Source organism: Oncorhynchus keta, chromosome 1 (genome assembly GCF_023373465.1).
Source record: "Oncorhynchus keta strain PuntledgeMale-10-30-2019 chromosome 1, Oket_V2, whole genome shotgun sequence".
Classification (NCBI taxonomy): domain Eukaryota; kingdom Metazoa; phylum Chordata; class Actinopteri; order Salmoniformes; family Salmonidae; genus Oncorhynchus; species Oncorhynchus keta.
The window spans coordinates 79,762,767-79,784,316 of NC_068421.1; the positions used below are offsets into that span (position 1 = coordinate 79,762,767).

The 21,550-nt window shown below is 47.5% G+C and overlaps 1 protein-coding gene across 1 annotated transcript in view; it reads right to left on the bottom strand.

The window, feature by feature from the left end:
- Positions 1–21,550, bottom strand: part of LOC118373427 (zinc finger CCCH domain-containing protein 3-like) — a 118,292-nt gene that overhangs the window by 33,252 nt on the left and 63,490 nt on the right. Inside the window, exons 5-8 of the mRNA XM_052461695.1 lie at positions 18,917–19,086; positions 15,311–15,389; positions 14,561–14,716; positions 14,341–14,410 (exon numbers count right to left, since the gene is read on the bottom strand). Coding sequence (XP_052317655.1) covers positions 14,341–14,410; positions 14,561–14,716; positions 15,311–15,389; positions 18,917–19,086 — 475 coding nt within the window. The remainder of the gene's footprint in view (positions 1–14,340; positions 14,411–14,560; positions 14,717–15,310; positions 15,390–18,916; positions 19,087–21,550) is intronic.

Sequence of the window (21,550 nt, forward strand, 5' to 3'; positions counted from 1 at the left end):
TATACAGCACCTCTTCTACCAGCCCTAACTCTTTACATCCCCTCTTCTACCAGCCATAACTCTATACAGCCCCTCTTCTACCAGCCACAACTCTTTACATCCCCTCTTCTACCAGCCATAAATCTATACAGCCCCTCTTCTACCAGTCATAACTATATACAGCTCTTCTTCTACCAGCCATATCTCTATACAACTCCTCTTCTACCAGCCATAACTCTATACAACTCCTCTTCTACCAGCCATAACTCTATACAGCACCTCTTCTACCAGCCACATCTCTATACAGCCCCTCTTCTACCAGCCACAACTCTTTACATCCCCTCTTCTACCAGCCATAAATCTATACAGCCCCTCTTCTACCAGTCATAACTATATACAGCTATTCTTCTACCAGCCATAACTATACAGCCCCTCTTCTACCAGTCATAACTATATACAGCTCCTCTTCTACCAGCCATAACTCTATACAACTCCTCTTCTACCAGCCATATCTCAATAAAGCACCTCTTCTACCAGCCATAACTCTATACAGCACCTCTTCTACCAGCCCTAACTCTACACAGCCCCTCTTCTACCAGCCATAACTCTTTCTACCAGCCATAACTCCTCTATACAGCTCCCTCTTCTACCAGCCATAACTCTATACATCCCTCTTCTACCAGCCATAACTCTATACAGCTCCCTCTTCTACCAGCCATATCTCTATACAGCCCCTCTTCTACCAGCCATATCTCTATACAGCCCTCTTCTACCAGCCATAACTCTATACAGCCCCTCTTCTACCAGCCATATCTCTATACAGCCCTCTCTTCTACCAGCCATACCTCTATACAGCCCTCTTCTACCAGCCATATCTCTATACAGCCCCTCTTCTACCAGCCATATCTCTATACAGCCCCTCTTCTACCAGCCATATCTCTATACAGCCCCTCTTCTACCAGCCATAACTCTACTCTATACAGCTCTTCTTCTACCAGCCATAACTCTACTCTATACAGCTCTTCTTCTACCAGCCATAACTCTATACATCCCCTCTTCTACCAGCCATATCTCTATACAGCCCTCTTCTACCAGCCATAACTCCTATACAGCCCCTTCTACCAGCCATATCTCTATACAGCCCCTCTTCTACCAGCCATAACTCTACAGCCCCTCTTCTACCAGCCATAACCTCTTCTACCAGCCATAACTCTATCTATACAGCCCCTCTTCTACCAGCCATAACTCTAACTAGCCTCTCTTCTACCAGCCATAACTCTATCTTCTACCAGCCATAACTCTATACAGCCCCTCTTCTACCAGCCATAACTCTATACAGCCCTCTTCTACCAGCCATAACTCTATACAGCCCTCTTCTAGCCATAACTCTATACAGCCCCTCTTCTACCAGCCATAACTCTATACAGCTCTTCTTTCTACCAGCCATAACTCTATACATCCCCTCTTCTACCAGCCATATCTCTATACAGCCCCTCTTCTACCAGCCATAACTCTATACAGCCCCTCTTCTACCAGCCATAACTCTATCTATACAGCCTTCTTCTACCAGCCATAACTCTATATACAGCTCTTCTTCTACCAGCCATAACTCTATACAGCCCTCTTCTACCAGCCATATCTCTATACAGCCCCTCTTCTACCAGCCATAACTCTATACTCTCTACAGCTCTTCTTCTACCAGCCATAACTCTCTATACAGCTCTTCTTCTACCAGCCATAACTCTATACAGCCCCTCTTCTACCAGCCATAACTCTATACAGCCCCTCTTCTACCAGCCATAACTCTATACAGCTCTTTCTACCAGCCATATCTCAATACAGCCCTCTTCTACCAGCCATAACTCTATACAGCCCCTCTTCTACCAGCCATAATATACTCTATACAGCTCTTCTTCTACCAGCCATAACTCTATACAGCTCCTCTTCTACCAGCCATAACTCTATACAGCCCCTCTTCTACCAGCCATAACTCTATACAGCCCCTCTTCTACCAGCCATAACTCTATACAGCCCTATACAGCCATAACTCTTACTTCTACCAGCCATAACTCTATACAGCTCCTCTTCTACCAGCCATAACTCTATACAGCCCTCTTCTTCTACCAGCCATATCTCTATACAGCCCCTCTTCTACCAGCCATAACTCTATACAGCCCCTCTTCTACCAGCCATAACTCTACCAGCCATAACTCTATACAGCCCTTCTTCTACCAGCCATAACTCTCTATACAGCTCTCTTCTACCAGCCATAACTCTATACAGCCCCTCTTCTACCAGCCATATCTCTACACAGCCTCTTCTTCTACCAGCCATATCTCTATACAGCCCCTCTTCTACCAGCCATATCTCTATACAGCCCTCTTCTACCAGCCATAACTCTACTCTATACAGCTCCTCTTCTACCAGCCATAACTCTACTCTATACAGCTCCCTCTTCTACCAGCCATAACTCTATACATCCCCTCTTCTACCAGCCATAACTCTATACAGCCCCTCTTCTACCAGCCATAACTCTCTATACAGCTCTCTTCTACCAGCCATATCTCAATAAAGCACCTCTTCTACTAACTCTCTATACAGCCCCTCTTCTACCAGCCATAACTCTACTCTATACAGCTCTTCTTCTACCAGCCATAACTCTATACATCCCCTCTTCTACCAGCCATATCTCTATACAGCCCTCTTCTACCAGCCATATCTCTATACAGCCCCTCTTCTACCAGCCATAACTCTACTATACAGCTCCTCTTCTACCAGCCATATCTCATAACTCTCTTCTACTAACTCTATACAGCCCCTTCTTCTACCAGCCATATAACTCTATACAGCCCCTCTTCTACCAGCCATAACTCTATACAGCACCTCTTCTACCAGCCATAACTCTACTCTATACAGCTCTTCTTCTACCAGCCATAACTCTACTCTATACAGCTCTTCTTCTACCAGCCATAACTCTATACAACCCCGCTTCTACCAACCATAACTCTATACAGCCCCTCTTCTACCAGCCATAACTCTATACATCTCTTCTACCAGCCATATCTCAATAAAGCACCTCTTCTACAAGCCATAACTCTATACAGCCCCTCTTCTACCAGCCATAACTCTACTCTATACAGCTCTTCTTCTACCAGCCATAGCTCTATACATCCCCTCTTCTACCAGCCATATCTCTATACAGCCCCTCTTCTACCAGCCATATCTCTATACAGCCCCTCTTCTACCAGCCATAACTCTACTCTATACAGCTCTTCTTCTACCAGTCATAACTCTACTCTATACAGCTCTTCTTCTACCAGCCATAACTCTATACAGCCCCTCTTCTACCAGCCATATCTCTATACAGCCCCTCTTCTACCAGCCACAACTCTACTCTATACAGCTCTTCTTCTACCAGTCATAACTCTACTCTATACAGCTCTTCTTCTACCAGTCATAACTCTACTCTATACAGCTCTTCTTCTACCAGCCATATCTCTATACAGCCCCTCTTCTACCAGCCATAACTCTATACAGCCCCTCTTCTACCAGCCATAACTCTACTCTATACAGCTCTTCTTCTACCAGCCATATCTCTATACAGCTCCTCTTCTACCAGCCATAACTCTATACAGCCCCTCTTCTACCAGCCATATCTCTATACAGCCCCTCTTCTACCAGCCATAACTCTCTATACAGCCCCTCTTCTACCAGCCATAACTCTACTCTACACAGCTCTTCTTCTACCAGCCATAACTCTATACATCCCCTCTTCTACCAGCCATATCTCTATACAGCCCCTCTTCTACCAGCCATATCTCTATACAGCCCCTCTTCTACCAGCCATATCTCTATACAGCACCTCTTCTACCAGCCATAACTCTACTCTATACAGCTCTTCTTCTACCAGCCATAACTCTACTCTATACAGCTCTTCTTCTACCAGCCATAACTCTATACATCCCCTCTTCTACCAGCCATATCTCTATACAGCCCCTCTTCTACCAGCCATATCTCTATACAGCCCCTCTTCTACCAGCCATATCTCTATACAGCCCCTCTTCTACCAGCCATAACTCTACTCTATACAGCACCTCTTCTACCAGCCATAACTCTACTCTATACAGCTCTTCTTCTACCAGTCATAACTCTACTCTATACAGCTCTTCTTCTACCAGCCATAACTCTATACAACCCCGCTTCTACCAACCATAACTCTATACAGCCCCTCTTCTACCAGCCATAACTCTATACAGCCCCTCTTCTACCAGCCATAACTCTCAGCCCCTCTTCTACCAGCCATAACTCTATACAGCCCCTCTTCTACCAGCCATAACTCTACTCTATACAGCTCTTCTTCTACCAGCCATAACTCTATACATCCCCTCTTCTACCAGCCATATCTCTATACAGCCCCTCTTCTACCAGCCATATCTCTATACAGCCCCTCTTCTACCAGCCATAACTTTACTCTATACAGCCCCTTCTACCAGCATAACTCTATACAGCCCCTTCTACCAGCCATATCTCTATACAGCCCTCTTCTACCAGCCATATCTCTATACAGCCCCTCTTCTACCAGCCATATCTCTATACAGCAACTCTTCTACCAGCCATAACTCTACTCTATACAGCTCTTCTTCTACCAGCCATAACTCTATACATCCCCTCTTCTACCAGCCATATCTCTATACAGCTCCTCTTCTACCAGCCATATCTCTATACAGCCCCTCTTCTACCAGCCATATCTCTATACAGCCCCTCTTCTACCAGCCATAACTCTCTCTATACAGCTCTTCTTCTACCAGCCATAACTCTATACAGCCCCTCTTCTACCAGCCATATCTCTATACAGCCCCTCTTCTTCAGCCAGCCATAACTCTTCTATAGCATCAGCCCTCTTCTACAGCCATAACTCTACTCTATACCCCTCTTCTACCAGCCATAACTCTACTCTATACAGCTCTTTCTACCAGCCATAACTCTACTCTATACAGCTCTTCTTCTACCAGCCATAACTCTATACAGCCCCTCTTCTACCAGCCATATCTCTATACAGCCCCTCTTCTACCAGCCATAACTCTCTATACAGCCCTCTTCTACCAGCCATAACTCTCTCTATACAGCTCTTCTTCTACCAGCCATAACTCTATACAGCCCCTCTTCTACCAGCCATATCTCTATACAGCCCCTCTTCTACCAGCCATATCTCTATACAGCCCCTCTTCTACCAGCCATAACTCTACTCTATACAGCTCTTCTTCTACCAGCCATAACTCTATACATCCCCTCTTCTACCAGCCATATCTCTATACAGCCCCTCTTCTACCAGCCATGTCTCTACACAGCCCCTCTTCTACTCTACTAGCCATATTACTATACAGCCCCTCTTCTACCAGCCATAACTCTACTCTATACAGCACCTCTTCTACCAGCCATAACTCTACTCTACACAGCTCTTCTTCTACCAGTCATGACTCTACTCCATACAGCTCTTCTTCTACCAGCCATAACTCTATACAACTCCTCTTCTACCAGCCCCTCTTCTACCAGCCATATATCTATACAGCCCCTCTTCTACCAGCCATAACTCTACTCTATACAGCTCTTCTTCTACCAGTCATAACTCTACTCTATACAGCTCTTCTTCTACCAGCCATAACTCTATACATCCCCTCTTCTACCAACCATAAATCTATACATCCCCTCTTCTACCAGTCATAACTATATACAGCTATTCTTCTACCAGCCATAACTATACAGCCCCTCTTCTACCAGGCATAACTCTTCTACCAGCCATATCTCTATACAGCTCCTCTTCTACCAGCCATAACTCTATACAGCTCCTCTTCTACCAGCCATATCTCTATACAGCCCTCTTCTACCAGCCATAACTCTATACAGCCCTCTTCTACCAGCCATAATCTATACAGCCATAACTCTATACCCTCTTCTACCAGCCATAACTCTATACAGCCCCTCTTCTACCAGCCATAACTCTATACAGCCCCTCTTCTACCAGCCATAACACTCTATACAGCCCTCTTCTACCAGCCATAACTCTATACAGCCCCTCTTCTACCAGCCATAACTCTATACAGCCCCTCTTCTACCAGCCATAACTCTATCCATATACAGCCCTCTTCTACCAGCCATAACTCTATACAGCCCCTCTTCTACCAGCCATATCTCTATACAGCCCCTCTTCTACCAGCCATAACTCTACTATACAGCCCCTTCTTCTACTCTATACAGCATACCTCTTCTACCAGCCATAACTCTATACAGCCCCTCTTCTACCAGCCATAACTCTCTATACAGCCCTCTTCTACCAGCCATAACTCTATACAGCCCCTCTTCTACCAGCCATATCTCTATACAGCTCCTCTTCTACCAGCCATATCTCTATACAGCCCCTCTTCTACCAGCCATAACTCTATACAGCCCTCTTCTACCAGCCATATCTCTATACAGCCCCTCTTCTACCAGCCATAACTCTATACAGCACCTCTTCTACCAGCCATAACTCTATACAGCCCCTCTTCTACCAGCCATAACTCTATACAACCCCTCTTCTACCAGCCATAACTCTATACAGCCCCTCTTCTACCAGCCATATCTCTATACAGCACCTCTTCTACCAGCCATAACTCTATACAGCCCCTCTTCTACCAGCCATAACTCTACTCTATACAGCTCTTATTCTACCAGCCATATCTCTATACAGCCCCTCTTCTACCAGCCATATCTCTATACAGCCCCTCTTCTACCAGCCATAACTCTATACAGCCCCTCTTCTACCAGCCATAACTCTATACAGCCCCTCTTCTACCAGCCATAACTCTATACAGCCCCTCTTCTACCAGCCATAACTCTATACAGCCCCTCTTCTACCAGCCATATCTCTATACAGCCTCTCTTCTACCAGCCATATCTCTATACAGCCCCTCTTCTACTCAGCCATATTCTATACAGCCCCTCTTCTACCAGCCATAACTCTACTATATACAGCCCCTCTTCTACCAGCCATAACTCTACTCTAACTCTACTCTACTACAGCTCTTCTTCTACCAGTCATGACTCTACTCCATACAGCTCTTCTTCTACCAGCCATAACTCTATACAACCCCTCTTCTACCAGCCCCTCTACTACCAGCCATATATCTATACAGCCCCTCTTCTACCAGCCATAACTCTACTCTATACAGCTCTTCTTCTACCAGTCATAACTCTACTCTATACAGCTCTTCTTCTACCAGCCATAACTCTATACATCCCCTCTTCTATCAGCCACATCTCTATACAGCCCCTCTTCTACCAACCATAAATCTATACATCCCCTCTTCTACCAGTCATAACTATATACAGCTATTCTTCTACCAGCCATAACTATACAGCCCCTCTTCTACCAGGCATAACTATATACAGCTCTTCTTCTACCAGCCATATCTCTATACAGCTCTTCTTCTACCAGCCATAACTCTATACAGCTCCTCTTCTACCAGCCATATCTCTATACAACTCCTCTTCTACCAGCCATAACTCTATACAGCTCCTCTTCTACCAGCCATATCTCAATAAAGCACCTCTTCTACCAGCCATAACTCTATACAACCCCTCTTCTACCAGCCATAACTCTATACAGCCCCTCTTCTACCAGCCATAACTCTATACAGCCCCTCTTCTACCAGCCATAACTCTACTCTATACAGCTCTTCTACCAGCCATAACTCTATACATCCCCTCTTCTACCAGCCATATCTCTATACAGCCCCTCTTCTACCAGCCATAACTCTACTCTATACAGCCCCTCTTCTACCAGCCATATCTCTATACAGCCCCTCTTCTACCAGCCATAACTCTACTCTATACAGCTCTTCTTCTACCAGTCATAACTCTACTCTATACAGCTCTTATTCTACCAGCCATAACTCTATACATCCCTCTTCTACCAGCCATTTCTCTATACAGCCCCTCTTCTACCAGCCATGTCTCTATACAGCCCCTCTTCTACTCTACTAGCCATATTACTCTATACAGCCCCTCTTCTACCAGCCATATCTCTATACAGCCTCTCTTCTACCAGCCATAACTCTCTATACAGCCCCTCTTCTACCAGCCATAACTCTATACAGCACCTCTTCTACCAGCCATAACTCTACAGCACCTCTTCTACCAGCCATAACTCTATATAACCCCTCTTCTACCAGCCATAACTCTTCTACCAGCCATAACTCTATACAGCTCTTATTCTACCAGCCATATCTCTATACAGCCCCTCTTCTACCAGCCATATCTCTATACAGCCCCTCTTCTACCAGCCATAACTCTCTATACAGCCCCTCTTCTACCAGCCATAACTCTACTCTATACAGCTCTTCTTCTACCAGCCATAACTCTATACATCCCCTCTTCTACCAGCCATATCTCTATACAGCCCCTCTTCTACCAGCCATATCTCTATACAGCCCCTCTTCTACCAGCCATAACTCTATACAGCCCCTCTTCTACCAGCCATATCTCTATACAGCCCCTCTTCTACCAGCCATATCTCTATACAGCCCCTCTTCTACCAGCCATAACTCTATACAGCCCCTCTTCTACCAGCCATATCTCTATACAGCCCCTCTTCTACCAGCCATATCTCTATACAGCCCCTCTTCTACCAGCCATAACTCTATACAGCACCTCTTCTACCAGCCATAACTCTACTCTATACAGCTCTTCTTCTACCAGCCATAACTCTATACATCCCCTCTTCTACCAGCCATATCTCTATACAGCCCCTCTTCTACCAGCCATATCTCTATACAGCCCCTCTTCTACCAGCCATAACTCTATACAGCCCCTCTTCTACCAGCCATAACTCTACTCTATACAGCTCTTCTTCTACCAGCCATAGCTCTATACATCCCCTCTTCTACCAGCCATATCTCTATACAGCCCCTCTTCTACCAGCCATATCTCTATACAGCCCCTCTTCTACCAGCCATAACTCTACTCTATACAGCTCTTCTTCTACCAGTCATAACTCTACTCTATACAGCTCTTCTTCTACCAGCCATATCTCTATACAGCCCCTCTTCTACCAGCCATATCTCTATACAGCCCCTCTTCTACCAGCCATAACTCTACTCTATACAGCTCTTCTTCTACCAGTCATAACTCTACTCTATACAGCTCTTCTTCTACCAGCCATAACTCTATACAGCCTCTCTTCTACCAGCCATATCTCTATACAGCCCCTCTTCTACCAGCCATATCTCTATACAGCCCCTCTTCTACCAGCCATATCTCTATACAGCCCCTCTTCTACCAGCCATAACTCTACTCTATACAGCTCTTCTTCTACCAGTCATAACTCTACTCTATACAGCTCTTCTTCTACCAGCCATAACTCTATACATCCCCTCTTCTACCAGCCATATCTCTATACAGCCTCTCTTCCACCAGCCATGTCTCTATACAGCCCCTCTTCTACTCTACTAGCCATATTACTATACAGCCCCTCTTCTACCAGCCATAACTCTACTCTATACAGCACCTCTTCTACCAGTCATGACTCTACTCTATACAGCTCTTCTTCTACCAGCCATAACTCTATACAACTCCTCTTCTACCAGCCATATCTCTATACAGCCCCTCTTCTACCAGCCATATCTCTATACAGCTCTTCTTCTACCAGCCATAACTCTATACAGCCTCTCTTCTACCAGCCATATCTCTATACAGCCCCTCTTCTACCAGCCATATCTCTATACAGCCCCTCTTCTACCAGCCATATCTCTATACAGCCCCTCTTCTACCAGCCATAACTCTACTCTATACAGCTCTTCTTCTACCAGTCATAACTCTACTCTATACAGCTCTTCTTCTACCAGCCATAACTCTATACATCCCCTCTTCTACCAGCCATATCTCTATACAGCCTCTCTTCCACCAGCCATGTCTCTATACAGCCCCTCTTCTACTCTACCAGCCATATCTCTATACAGCCCCTCTTCTACCAGCCATAACTCTACTCTATACAGCACCTCTTCTACCAGCCATAACTCTACTCTACACAGCTCTTCTTCTACCAGCCATAACTCTATACAGCTCCTCTTCTACCAGCCATAACTATACAGCCCCTCTTCTACCAGCATTATCTCTATACAGCTCTTCTTCTACCAGCCATATCTCTATACAGCACCTCTTCTACCAGCCAGATTTCTATACAGCTCTTCTTCTACCAGCCATATCTCTACACAGCTCTTCTTCTACCAGCCATAACTCTATACAGCCCCTCTTCTACCAGCCATAACTCTACTCTATACAGCTCTTCTTCTACCAGTCATAACTCTACTCTATACAGCTCTTCTTCTACCAGCCATAACTCTATACATCCCCTCTTCTACCAGCCATATCTCTATACAGCCTCTCTTCCACCAGCCATGTCTCTATACAGCCCCTCTTCTACTCTACTAGCCATATTACTATACAGCCCCTCTTCTACCAGTCATGACTCTACTCTATACAGCTCTTCTTCTACCAGCCATAACTCTATACAACTCCTCTTCTACCAGCCATATCTCTATACAGCCCCTCTTCTACCAGCCATATCTCTATACAGCCCCTCTTCTACCAGCCATAACTCTACTCTATACAGCCCCTCTTCTACCAGCCATAACTCTATACAGCACCTCTTCTACCAGCCATAACTATACAGCCCCTCTTCTACCAGCCATAACTATACAGCTCCTCTTCTACCAGCCATATCTCTATACAGCCCCTCTTCTACCAGCCATATCTCTATACAGCCCCTCTTCTACCAGCCATAACTCTACTCTATACAGCTCTTCTTCTACCAGCCATAACTCTATACATCCCCTCTTCTACCAGCCATATCTCTATACAGCCCCTCTCTTCTACCAGCCATAAATCTATACAGCCCCTCTTCTACTACTAGCCATATTACTATACAGCCCCTCTTCTACCAGCCATAACTCTACTCTATACAGCTTTTCTTCTACCAGTCATGACTCTACTCTATACAGCTCTTCTTCTACCAGCCATAACTCTATACAACTCCTCTTCTACCAGCCATATCTCTATACAGCCCCTCTTCTACCAGCCATATCTCTATACAGCACCTCTTCTACCAGCCATAACTCTATACAACCCCTCTTCTACCAGCCATATCTCTATACAGCCCCTCTTCTACCAGCCATAACTCTATACAGCCCCTCTTCTACCAGCCATATCTCTATACAGCCCCTCTTCTACCAGCCATAACTCTACTCTATACAGCTCTTCTTCTACCAGTCATAACTCTACTCTATACAGCTCTTCTTCTACCAGCCATAACTCTATACATCCCCTCTTCTACCAGCCATATCTCTATACAGCCCCTCTTCTACCAGCCATAACTCTACTCTATACAGCCCCTCTTCTACCAGCCATATCTCTATACAGCCCCTCTTCTACCAGCCATATCTCTATACAGCCCCTCTTCTACCAGCCATAACTCTACTCTATACAGCTCTTCTTCTACCAGTCATAACTCTACTCTATACAGCTCTTATTCTACCAGCCATAACTCTATACATTCCCTCTTCTACCAGCCATATCTCTATACAGCCTCTCTTCTACCAGCCATGTCTCTATACAGCCCCTCTTCTACTCTACTAGCCATATTACTATACAGCCCCTCTTCTACCAGCCATGTCTCTATACAGCCTCTCTTCTACCAGCCATGTCTCTATACAGCCCCTCTTCTACCAGCCATAACTCTATACAGCACCTCTTCTTCCAGCCAAATCTCAATACAGCACCTCTTCTACCAGCCATAACTCTAGCCATATCTCTATACAGCTCTTCTTCTACCAGCCATAACTCTATACATCCCCTCTTCTACCAGCCATATCTCAATACAGCCCTCTTCTACCAGCCATAACTCTATACAGCACCTCTTCTTCCAGCCAAATCTCAATACAGCACCTCTTCTACCAGCCATAACTCTACTCTATACAGCTCTTCTTCTACCAGCCATGTCTCTATACAACCCTTTCTACCAGCCATATCTCAATACAGCCATAACTCTCTTCTACCAGCATAACTCTCATAAGCTCTTCTACCAGCCATAACTCTCTATACAGCCCCTCTCCTACCAGCCATAACTCTATACAGCACCTCTTCTACCAGCCATAACTCTATACAGCACCTCTTCTACCAGCCATAACTCTATACAGCCCCTCTTCTACCAGCCATGTCTCTATACAGCACCTCTTCTACCAGCCATAACTCTATACATCCCCTCTTCTACCAGCCATATCTCTATACAGCCCCTCTTCTACCAGCCATAACTCTATACATCCCCTCTTCTACCAGCCATATCTCTATACAGCTCTTCTTCTACCAGTCATAACTCTACTCTATACAGCTCTTCTTCTACCAGCCATAACTCTATACATCCCCTCTTCTACCAGCCATAACTCTACTCTATACAGCCCTTCTTCCACCAGCCATAACTCTATACAGCCCTTCTTCCACCAGCCATAACTCTATACAGCCCTTCTTCCACCAGCCATAACTCTATACAGCCCTTCTTCCACCAGCCATAACTCTATACAGCCCTTCTCCCACCAGCCATAACTCTATACAGCCCTTCTCCCACCAGCCATAACTCTATACAGCCCTTCTCCCACCAGCCATAACTCTATACAGCCCTTCTCCCACCAGCCATAACTCTATACAGCCCTTCTCCCACCAGCCATAACTCTATACAGCCCTTCTCCCACCAGCCATAACTCTATACAGCCCTTCTCCCACCAGCCATAACTCTATACAGCCCTTCTCCCACCAGCCATAACTCTATACAGCCCTTCTCCCACCAGCCATAACTCTATACAGCCCTTCTCCCACCAGCCATAACTCTATACAGCCCTTCTCCCACCAGCCATAACTCTATACAGCCCTTCTCCCACCAGCCATAACTCTATACAGCCCTTCTCCCACCAGCCCTAACTCTATACAGCCCTTCTCCCACCAGCCATAACTCTATACAGCCCTTCTCCCACCAGCCATAACTCTATACAGCCCTTCTCCCACCAGCCATAACTCTATACAGCCCTTCTCCCACCAGCCATAACTCTATACAGCCCTTCTCCCACCAGCCATAACTCTATACAGCCCTTCTCCCACCAGCCATAACTCTATACAGCCCTTCTCCCACCAGCCATAACTCTATACAGCCCTTCTCCCACCAGCCATAACTCTATACAGCCCTTCTTCCACCAGCCATAACTCTATACAGCCCTTCTCCCACCAGTCATAACTCTGGGCGCAAAACTAACAGCCATAACTCTGGGCGCAAAACTAACAGCCATAACTCTGGGCGCAAAACTAACAGCCATAACTCTGGGCGCAAAACTAACAGCCATAACTCTGGGCGCAAAACTAACAGCCATAACTCTGGGCGCAAAACTAACAGCCATAACTCTGGGCGCAAAACTAACAGCCATAACTCTGGGCGCAAAACTAACAGCCATAACTCTGGGCGCAAAACTAACAGCCATAACTCTATACAGCCATAACTCTGGGCTAAAACAGCCATAACTCTAAAACTACAGCCCCTCTTCTAAAACTAACAGCCATAACTCTATACAGCCCCATCTTCTAAAACTAACAGCCATAACTCTATACAGCCCCTCTTCTACCAGCCATAACTCTATACAGCCCCTCTTCTACCAGCCATAACTCTATACAGCCCCTCTTCTACCAGCCAGCCCCTCTTACTACTACAGCCATAACTCTATACAGCCCCTCTTCTACCAGCCATAACTCTATACAGCCCCTCTTCTACCAGCCATAACTCTATACAGCCCCTCTTCTACCAGCCATAACTCTATACAGCCCCTCTTCTACCAGCCATAACTCTATACAGCCCCTCTTCTACCAGCCATAACTCTATACAGCCCCTCTTCTACCAGCCATAACTCTATACAGCCCCTCTTCTACCAGCCATAACTCTATACAGCCCCTCTTCTACCAGCCATAACTCTATACAGCCCCTCTTCTACCAGCCATAACTCTATACATCCCCTCCTCTACCAGCCGTAACTCTGGGTGCAAAACTAACAGCCGGTCCTAATTCAATTCCCGTTCTGTAATCTTCCTGGTTATGTAACTGACAGGGCCAAATGTTAACTGTCTAACTACAGTAGTACACTCCAACCCAGCTGGTGTGAGGGAGACATTGACGTTTCACATATTCTCACCTTCTCAAGGATTATTGTGTGTGTGTGTGTGTGTGTGTGTGTGTGTGTGTGTGTGTGTGTGTGTGTGTGTGTGTGTGTGTGTGTGTAGTGTGTCCAGTTTCACCTTCTCCTTGGCCACCTTGTGCGAAAATGGACAGGTCCCATCCGTCTGCTTACATGTACCCCTCACGAACCTGCAATGGGAAGAGTCTTCAGGTCATAGAGCAGCCAATCAGAGAGCCAACACAGCTGTACATGGTTGTTTTTAGGTGTGTTACCTGGTACAGAGCAGCCAATCACAGAGCCAACACAGCTGTACATGGTTGTTTCTAGGTGGGTTTTACCTGGTACAGACGGCAACTTTATCAGGATCATGGATATAGGGGCAGGTGTTGCCACGGTTACACTTCCCAAAGCGGTTGAAGTACATGCAGTACTGCTTCTGGGTCTTCTTCTGACGAGCGTGTCTGATGATGGCTAGACTCCTCTGAACCGCACGACTGGGGGACAGAACACACACAATCAACTGTCATGTTACAAACAGATCAGAGCGGTAGATCTCGGCTTGCATTTTGACTCAGAAAAGTGGCATTGACTCAGAAAAGTGGCATTGACTCAGAAAAGTGGCCTTGACTCAGAAAAGTGGTCTTGACTCAGAAAAGTGGTCTTGACTCAGAAAAGTGGTCTTGACTCAGAAAAGTGGTCTTGACTCAGAAAAGTGGTCTTGACTCAGAAAAGTGGTCTTGACTCAGAAAAGTGGTCTTGACTCAGAAAAGTGGTCTTGACTCAGAAAATGTTGGTGACCACTGGTATACACCATCCAACCAAATGCTTACTTGCAGGTTCATTCTCCACAAGCAAACAACAATAAATGATAAAAGATAAGAATATGAACATAAAATAAATGGCGCAGTAGAATATAATAAACATGTTAGCATCAGTATAATACATGAAGGCACAATTCATAGTCCAGGATTTACACATGTTCTGGGGAAGGGGGGATTGGAGGGAGCAAGTGGTTTTTCTATTGTGCAGTATTTAGCAATCATAATACGAGTCTTGTAGCAGCAGTGTGTGTGTACTAAAGTGCCTACCTGGCCACAAAACGTGTGCTGGATGGCCGGAAGAAAGTACTCGAGGTGGGGGAAATCTCCTGTGGATTAGACCATCTCACTGTTCGGGAAAATAGACAATGGAATCAGAGAAAAGACAGCCTTTATAAAGACCAAAACATAACCAACTCAAATTGGGTCAAATGGAGTTATTAATACACCACTGTGACTGACACATTTTGTGTGTGTGCCTGTCCATGCATGTGTGTGTGTACTCAGCACTGGGGCTGCACACTGTGTGCCCACGCAGGCAGATAGGCTGCAATGACCTGCCGGCTATCTATCTATCTAGCTCGTCTGTGTGGTGAGATGGAGCCAGCACCAGCCGAAGCCTGGCAGCCGAAGCCAAACGTGACATCCAGTACAGTTTGAGAACATGGGACAGATGGGGTACAGGAGGGGAGTGAATGAGAGAGGGGGAAAGCTACGGAGGCCTGGTACCTATCCAAGCCTCCAGTTTTGGAAGGAGGGAGGGCGGGAACAAGATATGGTGTAAGAGAGATGGGGTAAGGTAAGGAGGCTTGACACTTATCCAAGTCTCTAATTTTGGAACATTTCAGGTGTAAGAGATATCCTCCTCATCAGTATGTGATCTTGGCACTCTGACGGGAGGCAGTCATAGTGCCAAGAAGATCAGTGCCAAGAAGATCAGTGCCAAGAAAATCAGGACCAGAAGATCAGGACCAGAAGATCAGGACCAGACGATCAGGACCAGACGATCAGGACCAGACGATCAGGACCAGACGATCAGGACCAGAAGATCAGTGCCAAGAAAATCAGGACCAGAAGATCAGGACCAAGAAAATCAGGACCAGAAGATCAGGACCAGAAGATCAGGACCAGAAGATCAGGACCAGACGATCAGGACCAGACGATCAGGACCAGACGATCAGGACCAGAAGATCAGTGCCAAGAAAATCAGGACCAGAAGATCAGGACCAAGAAAATCAGGACCAGAAGATCAGGACCAAGAAAATCAGGACCAGAAGATCAGGACCAGAAAATCAGGACCAGAAGATCAGGACCAGAAGATCAGGACCATAAGATCAGGACCAGAAGATTAGGACCAGAAGAGGAGTGTAATCTCAGCTAACTGGAACTGGTGAGATCTCAAATCATGGTGGTGGACACTGAAGGCGTGTTCAGACCATGCTGGAATGTCTGTGTGTATGTGTGTTTATCAAGAGGCGAGTCACAAGCTGTGGGAACAGAACGGAACTCCAATTCCAGCCACAGGTTTTGACAGAGAGAGACAGAGACAGCCAGCCAGCGAGCGAGAAGGAGGGAGCGAGCAGCTCAGGTCTGGGTTTAATCTGTGTCGTTTCCCACCCCAGCAGCCCCTCCCTCCTGTCCCAGTGACAGATTACAGCTTTATTATTTCAGATGGCTAACACACAACACATCTCATACACTACATAACCAAAGGTATGTGGACACCAGCTTGTCGAACATCTCATTCCAAAATCATGGGTATTAATTAATATGGAGTTGGTCCCACTTATGCTGCTATAAAAGTCTCCACTCTTCTGGGAAGGCTTTCCACTAGATGTTGGAACATTGCTGAGTGGACTAGCTTCCATTCAGCCACAAGAGCTAGGCCTGGCTCGCAGTCGGCGTTCCAAATAATCACAAAGCTATTCGATTAGGTTGAGGTCAGGGGCTCTGTGCAGGCCAATCAAGTTCTTCCACACCGATCTCGACAAACCATTTCTGTATGGACGTCACTTGTGCACAGGGGATTTGTCACGCAGAAACAGGAAAGGGCCTTCTCCAAACTGTTGCCACAAAGTTGGAAGCACAGAATCATATAGAATGTCATTGTATGCTGTAGCGTTAAGATTTCCCTTCACTGGAACTAAGAGGCCTTGCCCGAATCATGAATAACAGCCCAGACCATTATTCCTCCTCCACCAAACTTTACAGTAGGCACTATGCATTGGGGCAGGTAGCATTCTCCTGTTATCCACCAAACCCAGATTCATCCGTTGGACTCCAGATGGTGAAGTGGGATTCATCATCATAGAGAATGTGTTTCCACTGCTGCAGAGTCAATTGGCGGCGAGCTTTACACCCCTCCAGCCGACGCTTGGCATTGCGCATGGTGATCTTAGGCTTGTGTGCGGCTGCTGGGCCATGGAAACCCATTTCATCAAGCTCCTGACAAATAGTTATTGTGCTGACGTTGCTTCCAGAGGCAGTTTGGAACTCGTTAGTGAGTGTTGCAACTGAGGACAGACGATTTTTAACCGCTACATGCTTCTGCACTCATACTAGGCGTAGTGCCACCAGGTGACATTACGCTAGGTGCCACCAGGCCTAGCCTAGCATTGGGCCACCAGGCCTAGCCTAGCATAGTGCCACCAGGCCTAGCCTAGGACCACCGGGCCTAGCCTAGCGTAGTGCCACCGGGCCTAGCCTAGCGTAGTGCCACCGGGCCTAGCCAAGCATAGTGCTACCAGTTCAGGCCTAGCGTAGTGCCACCGGGCCAGGCCTAGCGTAGTGCCACCGGGCCAGGCCGAGCGTAGTGCCACCGGGCCAGGCCGAGCGTAGTGCCACCGGGCCAGGCCGAGCGTAGTGCCACCGGGCCAGGCCGAGCGTAGTGCCACCGGGCCAGGCCGAGCGTAGTGCCACCGGGCCAGGCCGAGCGTAGTGCCACCGGGCCAGGCCGAGCGTAGTGCCACCGGGCCAGGCCGAGCGTCGTGCCACCGGGCCAGGCCGAGCGTAGTGCCACCGGGCCTAGCCTAGCGTAGTGCCACCGGGCCTAGCCTAGCGTAGTGCCACCGGGCCTAGCCTAGCGTAGTGCCACCGGGCCGAGCATCGTGCCTAGCGTCGTGCCACCGGGCCTAGCGTCGTGCCACCGGGCCTAGCGTCGTGCCACCGGGCCTAGCGTCGTGCCACCGGGCCTAGCGTCGTGCCACCGGGCCGAGCGTCGTGCCTAGCGTCGTGCCACCGGGCCTAGCGTCGTGCCACCGGGCCTAGCGTCGTGCCTAGCGTTGTGCCACCGGGCCTAGCGTCGTGCCACCGGGCCTAGCGTCGTGCCACCGGGCCTAGCGTCGTGCCTAGCGTCGTGCCACCGGGCCTAGCGTCGTGCCACTGGGCAGAGCGTTGTGCCTAGCGTCGTGCCACCGGGCCTAGCGTCGTGCCACCGGGCCTAGCGTCGTGCCTAGCGTCGTGCCACCGAGCCTAGCGTCGTGCCACCGAGCCTAGCGTCGTGCCACCGGGCCTAGCGTCGTGCCACCGGGCCGAGTGTCGTGCCTAGCGTCTTGCCACCAGGCAGAGCGTCGTGCCTAGCATCGTGCCACTGGGCCTAGCGTCGTGCCACCGGGCCTCGTAGTGCCACCGGGCCTAGCGTAGTGCCACCGGGCCTAGCGTCGTGCCACCGGGCCTAGCGTAGTGCCACCGGGCCTAGCGTCGTGCCACCGGGCCTAGCGTCGTGCCACCGGGCCTAGCGTAGTGCCACCGGGCCTAGCGTAGTGCCACCGGGCCTAGCGTAGTGCCACCGGGCCTAGCGTAGTGCCACCGGGCCTAGCGTTGTGCCACCGGGCCTACAATGATTGGCACAGTGTATTTGTAAGGTGTGTATAGTACTTGTTCTGTTGATTGGCGCACTGGCTGTCATGGTGCGGGACAGCTTATTGGCTGAGACGCTGTAGAGGGTGCCACCGATCCAGCGTATGCTCCTCCCTCTACCTCTCCAGTGCTGGGCTGTGGGATGCCCGTCCTGTCCCGGGGGACGCAGACGGCTCTGGAGTACAGTCCTGGGGGTAGAGAGGGAGAGATTGGCAAAGCGTTAGTAAAGTGAAGTAGGAATACACAGAACATCTTGTTTGAAAAGTTTCACAATTCCAGGTTTTGGGATGGTACTTCTATGGGAGGAAACTGAGGTGTGAAGGAAGGATTCTAGGATAATTCCTGGGGAATAAAGTACTTGGATCTTTAGGAGAACTGCTGGGGAACACAGTACTTGGATCTTTAGGAGAACTGCTGGGGAATAAAGTACTTGGATCTTTAGGAGAACTGCTGGGGAATACAGTACATGGATCTTTAGGAGAACTGCTGGGGAATAAAGTACTTGGATCTTTAGGAGAACTGCTGGGGAACACAGTACTTGGATCTTTAGGAGAACTGCTGGGGAACACAGTACTTGGATCTTTAGGAGAACTGCTGGGGAACACAGTACTTGGATCTTTAGGAGAACTGCTGGGGAACACAGTACTTGGATCTTTAGGAGAACTGCTGGGGAATACAGTACTTGGCTCTTTAGGAGAACTGCTGGGGAATAAAGTACTTGGATCTTTAGGAGAACTGCTGGGGAATTAAGTACTTGGATCTTTAGGAGAACTGCTGGGGAACACAGTACTTGGATCTTTAAGAGAACTGCTGGGGAATAAAGTACTTGGATCTTTAGGAGAACTGCTGGGAATACAGTACATGGATCTTTAGGAGAACTGCTGGGGAATAAAGTACTTGGATCTTTAGGATAACAGCTGGGGAATAAAGTACTTGGATCTTTAGGATAACAACTGGGGAATAAAGTACTTGGATGTTTAGGAGAACTGTTGGGGAATAAAGTACTTGGATCTTTAGGAGAACTGCTGGGGAATAAAGTACTTGGATCTTTAGGAGAAATGCTGGGGAATACAGTACTTGGATCTTTAGGGGAACTGCTGGGGAACAAAGTTCTTGGATCTTTAGGAGAACTGCTGGGGAATAAAGTACTTGGATCTTTAGGAGAACTGCTGGGAATAAAGTACTTGGATCTTTAGGAGAAATGCTGGGGAACAAAGTACTTTAGGATCTTTACTTGGATGTTTAGGAGAACTGTTGGGGAATAAAGTACTTGGATCTTTAGGAGAACTGCTGGGAATAAAGTACTTGGATCTTTAGGAGAACTGCTGGGAACACAGTACTTGGATCTTTAGGAGAACTGCTGGGTAACACAGTACTTGGATCTTTAGGAAAACTGCTGGGGAATAAAGTACTTGGATCTTTAGGAGAACTGTTGGGGAACAAAGTAGTACTTGTACTTGATCTTTAGGAGAACTGCTGGGAACAAAGTACTTGGATCTTTAGGAGAACTGCTGGGGAACACAGTCCTTGGATCTTTAGGAGAACTGCTGGGGAACACAGTCCTTGGATCTTTAGGAGAACTGCTGGGGAACACAGTACTTGGATCTTTAGGAGAACTGCTGGGGAACACAGTACTTGGATCTTTAAGAGAACTGCTGGGGAACACAGTACTTGGATCTTTAGGAGAACTGCTGGGGAACACAGTACTTGGATCTTTAAGAGAACTGCTGGGGAACACAGTACTTGGATCTTTAGGAGAACTGCTGGGGAATAAAGTACTTGGATCTTTAGGAGAACTGCTGGGGAACACAGTACTTGGATCTTTAAGAGAACGGCTGGGGAACACAGTACTTGGATCTTTAGGAGAACTGCTGTGGAATAAAGTACTTGGATCTTTAGGAGAACTGCTGGGGAACACAGTACTTGGATCTTTAGGAGAACTGCTGTGGGAATAAAGTACTTGGATCTTTAGGAGAACTGCTAGGGAACACAGTCCTTGGATCTTTAGGAGAACTGCTGGGGAATACAGTACTTGGATCTTTAGGAGAACTGCTGGGGAATAAAGTACTTGGATCTTTAGGAGAACACAGTACTTGGATCTTTAAGAGAACTACTGGGGAACACAGTACTTGGATCTTTAGGAGAACTGCTGGGGAACACAGTACTTGGATCTTTAGGAGAACTGCTGGGGAATAAAGTACTTGGGCCAAAAGACCCATTTAGGTTAACCACAAAGTAGTTAGGAGTTGAATGATACTGCGCTGGTAATATGCTCACTGCCCCACCATACCTCCACCCCTTTTCTCTCGGCCTGTCTCTTCCACGATATCTCCCCTCGTCTACCTCCTCATCTCCCTCCTCTCTCTTCATACCTCCCGGTCTAACCCTCCCTCCCTCTTTCCCTCCTCCTTCTCTCCCGTGTCACAGCACTCTGTTAAATTGCTGCCCTAATGGAAAGGACGGCAGTGTGGAAATGGAGAGAATTGAAAAGAGGAGGAAATCAATGAGATAATAGGTAGGAGGCCAGAGCAGGGAGGGCTGCCCAGGTCCCGAAGCAACGCATGGTGCCCAACAGACACAGACACACACACACAGTCCTAGTCACACGCACCGTCGCGCACCGACGCACACGCACCAGCCTAAAGAATGCAC